The sequence below is a fragment of the Marmota marmota genome, unplaced genomic scaffold (genome assembly GCF_001458135.2).
Source record: "Marmota marmota marmota unplaced genomic scaffold, marMar, whole genome shotgun sequence".
NCBI lineage: Eukaryota > Metazoa > Chordata > Mammalia > Rodentia > Sciuridae > Marmota > Marmota marmota.
This window is the reverse complement of record NW_025999977.1, coordinates 10,270,959-10,285,093: the sequence shown is the minus strand read 5'-3', so window position 1 is coordinate 10,285,093 and position 14,135 is coordinate 10,270,959. Positions and strand designations below refer to the sequence as shown.

The following is a 14,135-nucleotide window of genomic DNA, read 5'->3' as shown; positions in this document are numbered from 1 at the left end:
TTTTTTTTTTTTTTTTTGGTGTGTGTGTGTGTGTGTGTGTGTACACCAGGGATTAAACCCAGGGGCACTTAGCTACTGAGCCACATCCCCAGCCCTTTTAAGCTTTTGAAACAGGGTGTCACTAAATTGCTTAGGGCCTCACTAAGTTGATGAGGCTGGTCTCTTAACTTGGAATCATCCTGCCTCAGCCTCTTGAGTTGCTGGGATAACAGGTGTGCTCTATCATGCTCTGCTTCTTTCTTTACTTATGTTTGTAAACCCTCCCAATAGTTAGACATAACCCTGATTCTAGTGAACCAGGCCTATTTATGACATAAAACAAAATGTAATTAAATTCTAAATAGATGCTACTGTGTTTTTTTCCATACTTTAAAAAGTTTGTTCTTTTTAGATATACATGGCATTAGAGTGTATTTTGACATATTATACATACCTGGAGTATAACTTATTCTAATTAGGATCCCATTCTTGTGGTTGTACATGATGTGGAGTTCACACTGGTCATGTATTCACTTATGAACATAGGAGAGTTATGTCTGATTCATTCTACTGAAATGCTACTATGTTTATAGAGTACTTTTTCTTTTTAATCAGATTTACTTAGAAACCCAAATCTTTTTATGTACTCTACTCTGTTACTAAAGATGATAGTTTTTTCATCCCATTAGTTAACTCTATTGAAGCAGGTTAAGAAGCATAGAATTCATTGGTGGTTAGAAACTAAAAATGTGGGGCTGGGGTTGTGGCTCAGCGGTAGAGCACTCCTAGCACATGGTGAGGCCCTGGGTTTGATCCTCAGCACCACATAAAAATAAATAAATAAAATAAAGGTATTGTTTCCAACTTAAAAAAAAAAAACTAAAAATGCTAGTTGTCTGTAGATATGCTTCACCAGTGAAGATTGTTGATGATTAAAAATTGATTAACTCATATCTCTGTTTTCATTTTATATTAACCCAACGAGCCAGGGTATCATCTTTCACGGTATTATCTTTTCTCTGGGGGCCTGTTGCTATTTACATTAAACTAAATTTTGTTGCTTGCTTACTTTCATGATACCTTAAAAAAGTTGTTACTTTGTGATTATTGTTGGCTTTTAAAATAAAAATTGTTTTGCATTGTCAGGAAGAGTTGTATTATGATCTCTGTTAAATCATAGGGCAGCACAAGTAGATAAATTAAATATAACTTGGAAAAAAAATTGTGCCTGAAAAATGGGTTAGCATTTTTATGCTGCTTAGTTGAGTTGGATGCCATATCCTTTTTTCCCTTCAAATAGAAAATATAATCTTCACATTTTCTTGAAGAAACCATCCCAAGCTTGTATACTGTTTAAATTCCATAGCTTGTAAAATCACAGGGCCCCACAAAAGAATAGGTTTTTTTCAGAAGTGTCAGTAACTGTTCCAGTCTTAAAGACAGCTAGTCTTTTTTTTTAAGTACTGGGATTGAATTTAGGGGCACTCGACCACTGAGCCACATCCCCAGCCCTATTTGTATTTTATTTAGAGACAGGGTCTCACTGAGTTGCTTAGCCCTTCACTTTAGCTGAGGCTGGCTTTGAATTTACAATCCTCTTGCCTCAGCCTCCCAAGCTGCTGGGATTTACAGGCATGCACAGAGAACTAGTCTTTTATGTGATGATCAGAATGTCCTCTCTGAGGAGTTGATTAGCTAACTCGACTCAAAGAAAGTATGTGAGAATAGCACAGTGTCCTTAGGTGGTGCTGGCTGTTTTTCTAGCTCTTTCACAGCATATTCCTTTTAAATATCAGGGAAAGTAGGCCAGGCTGATGCTGCATACCTGTAATCCCTGGGATTTGAGAAGCTTTGTTTGGGAAGTGAAATCACATCTCAAAATAAAAAATAAAAATGACTGGGGATGTATGAATGTAGCTCAGTGTAAAGTGCCCCTGGGTTCAATCTCTAGGATAGCAAGTAGATACATAGATAATTAGGGAAAGTAAGTTGCTCTTGCAGCAATTACAGTTTTTAAAAAAATTTTATGTTATTGGTTCTTCTTAGTTATACATAACAGTAGAATCCATTTTGATAAGATTATACAAGCATAGGATATATCTTATTCTAATTAGGACCCTATTGTTACAGGTGGGTGTGATGGTATTTTCATATGTGTGCATAGGAAAATTATGTTAGATTTATTCTACTGTCTTAGCAATGACAATTTTTTAGCATAGCTGTCCAGTTTCTGGTTGGTAATTAAGGAAATAAAGGAAAGCACAGTCCTACTTAATGTAGGAATATATCTACCTATGGATATAGCAGGTAATATATCTTCTGAAAGTTAGCAAAACTTAGTAACTGACAATGATGTTCCCTTTCCTTGTTTAAAACAACGTCTACTAAAACAAGAAGTTTTTAGAACTAGGAATCCTCACAGGAATTATAGAACTTTTAGCTGGTTAGGTATCACAGGAATTATAGAACTTTTAGCTGGTTAGGTATTTTCTTGCACAAAAGCAGGTCCTTTATTGCTCAAAAGCCTTCCTGGAAAAAGTTTATGTAAGTAGCATTTCCATAATAATTATAATAATATGCACTTGTTGATAGTGTCTCTTTTGAGCCAGTTCTTAAAACAATCATTTCAAGATAAATAAATGAAGACAGAGGTTCAGAGATGTTAAGCAATGTACCCAAAGTCATACGTTTTAGTAGTAGGGCTGAAGGTTTGAATGCAATTCTCTCTGGACTTAAAACTCATCTTTTCCACTAACCATGCTCTTTCTCAGTGGAAAATCATTTATGAAGTGTTACCTTTTACTTTTATATATTTTTGAAATATATTTCAAAGTCATATTCCTTTTAAAACAATTTTTATTAACTGAATCCTACTTTTATGGTTCATAGATAAATTACATGATGTCTCAAAATTCAGAAGACAAAATTAAAATATTTCAGGAAGAAAGTCTTGCAGTTGTATATTGCCAAGATTGATTTGCCGGGGGTTTTGGTATACCTGGTCAGCTTACTTTTTGTTTTGTGATATTCTTTAGTACAAGATTTTTTTTTTGACCATTAATCACCATTTTCTTCTTCACACTGCTATCAAAACATTATAGGCGTCTTTTTGGTCCATGACACCAGAAATTGCTCTTCCTCCAGATATATATATATATATGACTAATGTAGGGACACACTATTACCTATTAGTCAGTAGGTACCATCATTTAACATGGGATATGCTTTAGCCTGAAACAACTTTTAAAAATTCATGGCTTTAGTTTATTTGAAATGAATCCATTTCTACCTCTGGATTAAAAATTTCAGATCTTGGGTTTTTTTTTCCCAATGAAAAATACTTCTAGATTTCTTTGCTTGATAAATTACATTCGTGAAGTTGATTTTTTTTTTCTTTCATTCCCATTTAGTAGTATTCTTCTGCCAGCTCTGTTACTAAAGGAGGTTGAGTAATTACTGAACTGGTTTTGTGTTTTGTATGCTGGCACTGGGGTAAAATAATCAAAAGTGTAAACAACCTTTTGACATATGTTGTCAGGCTGGTTAATGCCTCTACCTCCAAAGGTATTTACCAGAAACTGAAATAACCTTTCTATTTTTAAGGCCAAAAGAATACTCTAAACCTGTTTTTCTATGAAGATTTAGACATTTGAGAAGATTTTCAAGTATTCTCTAACTTTAAAGTGATGAATGCTGAGTATGCAGTCTTTCATCTGCTAAATACACATTGTTTTATTCAAAGATGCCAGGCTCTGTCATCATCTTGAGATTTGTCTGAGTCAGAGCTTTTGGAAATACCAGCTCAGCTGGTAATACTGGATGTAGCTTTGGGCAAAGGAAATAGTTTGTCTTGGACAATTGGAGGTTAAATAAGAATTGCAATTACTATTCACTGAAGATGCTTGACTTACTAATAGCTGAGGGGTGGGTGTCTCTCATCAAAATATCAAACTTGAGTTCACTGCCTTATTTCATGTTTGTTAACTGCACTCCCTTCAGTTCTTTATATTTTTATTTTTAAATAACCAAATCTGTTTGGAATCACTTTTCAATCTCATAAGGAAAGAGGAAAATTTTTAAAATTCCCATTTAGTAGTATCCCTTAGGCAGAAAGTGTGTCCTATTTGTTCTGTCCTTACTTCAAATTTGAATTACTTGAACTTTACTTCTGGAAGTTAGATTTAATTAAATCTATTGACCAAATGTTTGAAAACAGAGGTGGAGATAGATTCTTCTGTAGTTTTCTCTTGCCTGCACATATACAAGCTGTTAAATTTGAGTTGTCTTGAGGTTTGAAATATAATGAACTTGAAATAAAGATAGCAAACTGATGTAAGAGGGAAGGTGAAGGAGGACTGGTGATGTAGCTCAGTAGTAGAGTCATTTGCCTAGTAGTCACAATGCCTGAATTTGATCCTCAGCATAGAAAGGGCAGGGGGAGGGAGGGAGAGAGGGAGAAGGTGAAGGAATGTTATTATTCTTCATGTGAATTCCAAGGAAGGAAGCTTAAGTGCTTATTCTGGTAAACTTAACCTAACCAGTTGTTTTTCATCTTTCATGTTTCAAATGTCCTTTAACAATGGAGATTTTTTTTTCCTTGACTACTCTGTCTGGGTGAATTCCCCCTATTATATTATTTTTCACAATTCCTCCCTTTCCCTCTTTATCAGGTCTGTCACATTTGTAGTTGCTTGCACCTGCTTGTATCTGCCTCATCAGACTTTGAGGAACATGAAAGTAGGAATTGTGCTATTCTTAATTTCTTTTTGAATCACAGTATCAGGAATAGTGGTACCAAATGAGCTACATTACCAGTCTTTCTTATAACTGTATCAGCTTTTTCTCAGTGCTAATTTGTGTGATTTATAAAAGATTATAGATATATAGATTTTCTTGTAGTAATTAGCAGAATGTATATATTTTGTGTGTGTGGATAGAACCTGAGAAATGGGAAAAATATAATAATTACATGAATGACGTGTTGACTCAGAATATAGTATCCCAAAGGTGAGTACTTTGAGAGAATTTAGAAAACCCTCAGCACCAAGTTCTTTTTTTTGTTTTTGTTTTTACATTCTCCCATCTTCCCATCTTCTATCCCATCAGAATTACTCTTTGTCAAGGTAGATCATGAAATCTAGAATCCCTCTTCTTCAAAACAAACTATTAAGGGACTGGGGTTGTGGCTCAGCGGTAGAGCGCTCCCTTAGCATGTACAAGGCCCTAGGTTCGATCCTCAGCACCACATAAAAATAAATAAATAAAAGGTATTGTGTCCAACTACAACTAAAAAAAATAAATATTTAAAAAAACTATTAAAATCTAGAAAAGGTCACTGCCTCCTTTCTCCCCTTGCAATATTCATTCCAGAGGTGTCCTTTGTGTTCCTGGAGGAAGGAGTGCTACACATAGAGGTCAGAAAGAATCTGAACAGATGGGCTTTGCTCGGTTTCCCCGATCTCTATTTCCATTATATCATATTCTTTTGTCCAATCACATTTCCACATGATTTGTACATTCTTCTTCAGCCTAAGCATAGGAACAGTATTCCTTGTATCATGTTAGTAAAGCTTGGATTAAATAAATTTGCTACACTTTTCTCTTTTTAACCTGTTTTTTGTTATAGGAGTGTTGGCTAAGGCCCTTACTATGGGTGAAAAAAATTCTCACACCTTTTTGCCCCTACAGATTCTTTTGGGAATATACTGCTGATATCTAGTGATAGAGGCCATGAATGCTGCTGAACCACCTACAATGCACAGAAAAGATCCACAATAAAGAATTACCCAGCTTAAAATGTCAATAGTGCTAAGGGTGAGCATTTCAAGCAACTAAAAAGTCAAAGTTGTTGACTAGGCCTTGATAAGGTAGAGACAGGGTGTACTTGGTATTCTAGTATTGTAGTATCATGCCACCCTATGGTTCTAGTGTTTCCTCATTAATGGATTTCAGACTTATTAAGAGTGTCTCTGGCATACTCAGAATCTGGTTTTGGCTCATTTTAATGGATGTGGTGTAATGTAATAGGGGTTGGTGGCTAGAGTTTGAGGTATGGAACTCCATTTTATTTTAAAAAACATTACCCCAAATATAGTGGTGTATTTAACATATTCTTTTGTGTGTGTGTGTGGAGGGGGTATTGGGGATTGAACCCAGATATGCTTCACCACTAATCTACATCTTAAGACGATTTTTTTTTATTAGCTACACATGACATTACAATGATCTTGGCAATTCATACATTTGGGGTATAATTTCTCATTTTTCTGATTGTACAGATTGCAGAATCACATTGGTCATAGAGTCACCTATATACGTACAGCAATCATGATTTCTATTCTATTCTGCTGCCCTTCCTATCCCCGCTTCCCCTCCCCTCCCCTCCCATCACTTCTCTCTATCCAATCTAATGTGACACACTTTTTTTTTCTTTTTCTCCTCACAATATCATACATGTATTCTGTGTAACGATGAGGGTCTCCTTCCATCTTCCGTGCAACTCCCCTTCTCCCTCCTTTTTCTTAGACCATTTTGATTTTTTTAATGTTTGAGACAGGGTCTTTGCTCAATTGCCCAATCTCGACTTGAACTTGTATTCCTTCTGTCTCAGCTGGGATTATAGGCATGCACCACTGTGCCTGGCATGATTAACATATTCTTATTATCCCTTATCATCAATATGTATTGAAATTGAATGCATATATCTCACAAGTAAATGAAAAAACATGATAAATATGGGCTGAGATATATAGGAAGTTGTTAATATTGGAGAGAGGTGTTTAGTTCTAGGTGAATATTCTTAAACAGTGTTTCATTAGCTTAAAATGTAGGGTGATTTAGCAAGTGAGATGAGGCCAAAAATTCTTTATTTTTATCAGGCTTCTGAGTAACAAGTATATATTAAATCATTGCACAAAATAAGTATAAGTATCACTATTTTATGACCAAAAGAAATACAACTATTTATTAAAAGACCTTTTCTGCTATTTACTTATTTGTAACTTTTTTAAAAAAATTATAATGGTGACAAAACTAATGTTGGAGAAAATTTGAAAAAAAATAGATAAAAGAGAAAAGTTTACTACTACCATTTCAGTGAAGTTGCTAGTATTTTTTCATGTCCTTTTGGTTATTTTATTCTGTTTTTTAAAAAGTGTTCTTTATTATTATTATTTTTTAAATACACGATGACAGTGGAATACATTACAATTATTTATTTATTTTTTTATTTTCAAATGCATTTTTTTTATTAGTTGTTCAAGACAATACAATGATCTTGACATATCATACATTTGATTCAAATAGGGTATCAATTCTCATTTTTCCACGTGTACAGATTGCAGGATCACATTGGTTATACATCCATGTGTATACATACAGCAATCCTAGTGTCAGTTGTATTCAGCTGCCCTCCCTATCCCCCCGCTCCCCTCCCCTCCCCTCCCTATTGTCTACCCATACTACTGTGACACTTATCTCTCTCTTTTTTTCCCCCTTCCCTTCCCCCTCACACCATCGTATATATATTTTGTGAGCCCATGAGGGTCACCTTCCGTCTTCCGTGCATTTCACCTTCTCCCTCCCTTTCCCTCCCTCCTCTTTCCTTATTTCGTGGTAATCTTCTCATGCTCTTCCTTCCTACTCTGTTTTGAATTACCTCCCTTATATCAGCAAAGACATTCGGCATTTGTTTTTTAGGGATTGGCTAACTTCGCTTAGTATAATTTGCTCTAATGCCATCCATTTCCCTGCAAATGCCTTGATTTTGTTATTTTTTACTGCTGAGTAATATTTCATTGTGTATAAATGCCACAATTTCTTAATCCATTCATCTGTTGAAGGGCATCTGGGTTGGTTCCACAGTCTAGCTCTTGTGAATTGTGCTGCTATGATCATTGATGTAGCTGTGTCCCTGTAGTATGCTCTTTTTAGGTCTTTTGGGTATAGTCCGAGAAGGGGAATAGCTGGGTCAAATGGTGGTTCCATTCTTAGCTTTCCATGGAATCTCCATACTGCTCTCCAAATTGGCTGCACCAGTTTGCAGTCCCACCAGCAATGTACAAGTGTACCTTTTTCTCCACATCCTCGCCAGCACTTGTTATTATTTGACTTCATAGTGGCTTCCTTTCTTACTGGAGTAAGATGGTATCTTAGAGTGGTTTTAATTTGCATTTCTCTGATAGCTAGAGATGGTGAGCATTTTTTTTGTGTACTTGTTGATTGATTGTATATCTTCCTCTGTGAAGTGTCTGTTTAGATATTTGCCCCATTTGTTGATTGGGTTATTTGTTTTTTTGTTGTTTAACTTTTTGAGTTCTTTGTATACTCTGGAGATTAGCATTCTATCTGAAGTGTGAGGGGTAAAAATTTGTTCCCAGGATGTAGGCTCCCTATTTATCTCACTTATTGTTTCTCTTGCTGAGAAAAACCTTTTTAGTTTGAATAAAAATAGTTTGAGTTTTTAGTTTGTTGATTCTTGATTTTAACTCTTGTGCTATAGGTGTCCTATTAAGGAATTTGGAGCCCGCTCCCCCGAGATGGACATTAAGGCCAACTTTTTCTTCTATTAGATGCAGAGTCTCTGGTTTGATTCGTAGTTCTTTTATCCATTTTGAGTTAACTTTTGTGCATGGTGAGAGAAAGGGATTCAATTTCATTTTGTTGCATATAGATTTCCAATTTTCTCAGCACCATTTGTTGAAGATGCTATCCTTTCTCCATTGCATGCTTTTAGCACCTTTGTCTAATATAAGGTAGTTGTAATTTTGTGGATTGGTCTCTGTGTCCTCTATTCTGTACCATTGGTCTACCCGCCTGTTTTGGTACCAGTACCATGCTGTTTTTGTTACTATTGCTCTATAGTATAGTTTGAAATCTGGTATGGCTATACCATCTGTTTCACTCTTCCTGCTTAGGATTGCTTTAGCTATTCTGGGTCTCTTGTTTCTCCAGATGAATTTCATGATTGCTTTTTCTATTTCTGCGAGGAATGCCATTGGGATTTTGATTGGCATTGCATTAAACCTATAGAGTACTTTTGGTAGTATGGCCATTTTAATGATATTAATTCTGCCTATCCATGAACAAGATATATCTTTCCATCTTCTAAGGTCTTCTTCTATTTCCCTCTTTAATGTTCTGTAGTTTTTGTTGTAAAGGACTTTCACCTCTTTTTTTAGGTTGATTCCCAAATATTTTATTTTTTTTGAGGATATTGTGAATGGGGTGGTTGTCCTGATTTCCCTTTCAGAGGATTTGTCACTGATATACAAGAATGCCTTAGACTTATGAGTGTTGATTTTATATCCCGCTACTCTGCTGAATTCATTTACTAGTTCTAGAAGTTTTTTGGTAGAACCTTTTGGGTCCGGTAGGTATAGGATCATGTCATCCCAAATAGTGCTACTTTCAGTTCTTCTTTTCCTATTTTTATGCCTTTAATTTCTATCATCTGTCTTATTGCTATGGCCAGGGTTTCGAGAACTATGTTGAATAGAAGTGGTGAGAGAGGGCATCCCTGTCTTTTTCCAGATTTTAGAGGGAATGCTTTCAATTTTTCTCCATTTAGAATTATGCTAGCCTGAGGCTTAGCATCAATAGCTTTTACAATGTTGAGGTAAGTTCCTGTTATCCCTAGTTTTTCTAATGTTTTGAATATAAAGGGATGTTGTGTTTTGTCGAAAGCTTTTTCTGCGTCTATCGAGATGATCATATGGTTTTTATCTTTAAGTCTATTGATGTGGTGGATTACATTTATTGATTTCTGTATATTGAACCAGCCTTGCATCCCAGGGATAAATCCTACTTGATCATGGTGCACAATCTTTTTGATATATTTTTGTATCTGATTTGCCAGAATTTTATTGAGGATTTTTGCATCTATGCTCATTAGAGATATTGGTCTGTAGTTTTCTTTCTTTGAAGTGTCCTTATCTGGTTTAAGAATCAGGTTTATGTTGGCCTCGTAGAATGAATTTGGAAGTTCTCCTTCTTTTTCTGTTTCGCGAAATAGCTTGAGAAGTATTGGTATTTGTTCTTCTTTAAAGGTTCTGTAAAACTCTGCTGTATACCCATCCGGTCCTGGGCTTTTCTTGGTTGATAGTCTTTTGATGGCTTCTTCTATTTCCTCAATTGATATTGGTCTGCTTAAGTTGTGTGTATCCTCCTGACTCAAACTGGGCAGATCATATGACTTAAGAAATTTATCGATATCTTCACTATCTTCTATTTTATTGGAGTATAAGGTTTCAAAATAATTTCTCATTATCTTCTGTATTTCTGTAGTGTCTGTTGTGATATTACCTTTTTCATCCCGTATGCTAGTAATTTGAGTTCTCTCTCTTCTTCTCTTTGTTAGCATAGCTAAGGGTCTGTCGATCTTATTTACTTTTTCGAAGAACCAACTTTTAGTTTTGTCAATTTTTTCAGTTGTTTCTTTTATTTCAATTTCATTGATTTCAGCTCTGATTTTAATTATTTCTTGCCTTCTACTGCATTTGCTGTTGTTTTGCTCTTCTTTTTCAAGGGCTTTGAGATGAAGTGTGAGATCATTTATTTGTTGGCTTTTCCTTTTTTTGAGGAATGAGCTCCAATTTTCCACTTAGAACATCTTTCATTGTGTCCCATAGATTCTGACATGTTGTGTCTGTGTTTTCATTTATCTCAATGAATTTTTTAATTTCCTCCTTGATGTCATCTGTAACCCATTGATTGCTCAATAACATATTGTTCATTCTGCAAATGATGTAGGGTTTTTCCCTTCTTTTATTGTTGATTTCCAGTTTCATTCCATTATGATCAGATAAGATGCATGGTATTATCTATACTCCTTTATAATTGCTAAGAGTTGCCCTATGGCATAGTATATGGTCTATTTTTGAAAAGGATCCATGCGCTGGTGAGAAAAAAGTATATCCACTTGCTGATGGTTTTTAAGTTCTTTGAGTACATTATACATGTACTTTTTTTGCATTACAATTCTTAATACACATATATATATCACAATTTTTCATATCTCTGTGTATGTATATATGTCGGTTAAGTCTAGGTTATTAATTGTGTTATAGAGTTCTATAGTTTCTTTATTCAACTTTTGTTTGGAAGATCTGTCCAGTGGTGTGAGGGGTGTATTGAAGTCACCTATAATTATTGTGTTGTGGTCAATTTGTCCCTTGAACTTGAGGAGGGTTTGTTTTATGAACGTAGCACCATTGTTTGGGGCATATAAATTGATAATTGTTATGTCTTGTTGGTGAATGGTTCCCTTTAACAGTATATAGTGTCCTTCTTTATCCCTTTTGATTAATTTTGGCTTGAAGTCGATTTTATTTGATATGAGTATAGCCACCCCTGCTTGCTTCCGAGGCCCATGTGCATGGTATGATTTTTCCCAGCCTTTCACCTTCAGCCTGTGGATGTCTTTTCCTATCAGATGAGTCTCCTGAAGGCAGCATATTGTTGGATTTGCTTTTTTAATTCAGGTTGCTAGCCTATGTCGTTTAATTGGTGAGTTTAAGCCATTAACATTTAGGGTTACTATTGATATATGGCTTGTACTTCCAGTCACGTTTGTTTATTTATTTAATTATTTTTAAGATTTGGTTTGTTTTTCTTCTTTGTTTAGTTTTTCACCCCCCACCCCTATACTGAGGTACTGCCCACTGTTGTTTTTTGTTGTTGTTTTTCATTTCCTCTTCATGTAGTGTTTTGCTCAAAATGCTTTGCAGTGCTGGTTTTCTGGCTGCGAATTCTTTTAACTTTTGTTTATCATTGAAGATTTTTATTTCATTGTCAAACCTGAAGCTTAGTTTTGCTTGATATAAACCTCTTGGTTGGCACCCATTATCTTTCAGCATTTGAAAAACGTTGTTCAAGGATCTTGTCGCTTTCAGTGTCTGTGATGAGAAATCCACCGGTAACCTAATTGGTTTACCCCTAAATGTAATCTGCCTCCTTTCTCTTGTAGCTTTTAATATTCTCTCCTTGTTTTGTATGTTGAATATCTTCATTACAATGTGTCTTGGAGTTGGTCTATTGTGATTCTGTATGTTTGGTGTCCTGTAGGCTTCTAGTATTTGTAAATCTATTTCATTCTTCATGTCTGGAAAGTTTTCTAAAATTATTTCATTTAACAGATTGCTCATTCCTTTGGTTTGGACCTCTATACCTTCCTGTATCTCAATGACTTAAATTTTTTTTTTTTAATGATATCCCATATCTCTTGGATGTTTTGCTCATAATTTCTTACCAACCTTTCTGAGTTGACTAGACTCTTTTCGAGATGATATATTTTGTCTTCATTGTCTGATGTTCTGATTTCTACTTGGTCTACTCTACTGGTGATACTTTCATTTGATTTTTTAATTTGGTTTATACTTTCCTTCATTTCTAGGATTTCTGTTTGGTTTTTTTTTATAACCTCTATATCCCTGTAGAGTTGTTCGTTTGCTTTTTGAATTTGTTTGTGTAATTCATTGTCAAGGTGTTCTTTCATTGCTTGCATTTGCTGTCTAATGATCTCTTTAAGATTCCATTCCATCTGAGTCAGGTATGCCTTGAGTTCCTTATTTGACCATTGTTCTGGTGCATCTAGCATCTCCGTAAATTTAAGCTATCCTGCATTATTTGTGTTCCTTTTCTTCCTTTTTTCGTAGTGCTCATGTTTCTTTCCTGCTCTGTTTGACTGTTGTGTTATTATTTTCTCCTATAAATTTGTTTTGGTTTTGTATAGCTCCAAGATCTCTCCTTTGTGTTGGGAGACAATGTTTAGAGATGTTGGATTTAATGTGATTTAAGGTAAATTCCTTAGTTTCATTAAAGGCCTACAGATTTTGATGGCATATAGAGAACTGAGGTTTGAACTTAAGATTTATGTTGAGGTCGGGAGATGTGATGGTATGGAGGTTAGTATATCTTAGCTTCTTTGGGGGGTTGCTCAAATGCAGGCGGATATTAACAAGAGAATAGACAGGAGTACTTGGGGGTAGTTAAGGGCTTAGGCGGACTATAGACTGTCTCATAACATTCATCTATTTGCATTTAGTAAATTACACATAATCGGAGTGGTCGTGCTTGGGAGGAAAGATAGGGAAAAGGTAAGGAAGCAAACCAAGAAAGAGAGAGGGAGAGAAGAAAGAAAGAGAAAAAAATAGAAAAGAAAAAGAAGAAATGATAAAAATAAAGTAAAATAAAAATTACAATTAAAAAAAAAGCAAAAAAAAAAGCACTGTTAGGCTTCTATTTTCTTCGCTTCCAGTAGGTGGAGCTGTGCCTTCCAGACCAAGATTTTGCCCTCGGGCTGTAGGAAACAATCAGTATGAGGCCACTCCCTCCTCCCCCACCTGGTGTCTCTCCAATCCTGTTCACTTAGGTTTATTCCTGGCCTCTAGTCTCCTCGCTTCTCCCGCCAGACAGGCCTTCCCCAGTGTGGTACCTCTCCGCAGTTCAAGCTACACTCTGGGCCTGCAGTTTTCTGGATGTGGAGCGCGGGTATTGGGAACCGGCCCCCTATTATTTCGATTCCCTCCAATAGCCACTCCCCCGAGAGCTGGCGAGACAAGTTTCATTTTCACTGCTGGTGAGAGGGGGGAGTTGGAGGTCAGGTGTCTTTACTTTTCCCCATGCCTCTGATATTCACGCCCACTCTGATATTCACGCCACCTGAAAGCCAGGGAGAGATTTTATGCTATTTCCCCGCTGTATGGGAGAGGGGCTGAGTGTTACACACGTGTTCTTTCGCTAAACTTGCTGCGATGGGGTCTGATCTGTCGGAAGCTGGCGATGGTGACGTCAGCTCCCCAATATGGTGTCTGCTGGCTTCCTCGGTTGGGTGTTTGGTGTGGAGGGCAGATCTGGACCGTTTCTCTCCCCGTCTCAATCCCAGAACTCAGCCTGGAGCACTGTGAGAGCACAGTTGGCAGGACCCCACAGAATCCGTAGCACCATTTCTCTGCGTTGCTGGCACGTTGTTGTGCAGGCTCCGGCTATGGGGTGGGCCTCTGATCAATCAGCCTGAATCTCTGGGCGCACCGCTCACTCGCAGTTGAGCCGCTATCACTGATCCTCAGGTGCTGAAATTCTTCCTCTAGGTTTCAGTGCACCCCAGTTTTGCTGGAGATTCTTATCAAGATAGCTTCCGGCCGTTCTAAACTCACTAA

General features: G+C 36.4%; 1 protein-coding gene across 4 annotated transcripts in view; it reads left to right on the top strand.

The window, feature by feature from the left end:
• Positions 1–14,135, top strand: part of Commd1 (copper metabolism domain containing 1) — a 162,641-nt gene that overhangs the window by 78,281 nt on the left and 70,225 nt on the right. The window contains exon 4 of one of the 4 annotated variants that reach the window (XM_048804253.1): positions 1,548–1,685. The exons of the other annotated variants lie outside the window; for them this stretch is intronic. Within the exon in view, the coding sequence (XP_048660210.1) occupies positions 1,548–1,670 (123 nt within the window). The 3' untranslated portion in view covers positions 1,671–1,685. Of the gene's footprint in view, positions 1–1,547; positions 1,686–14,135 lie in introns of those variants that run through there. 4 annotated transcript variants of the gene reach the window in all.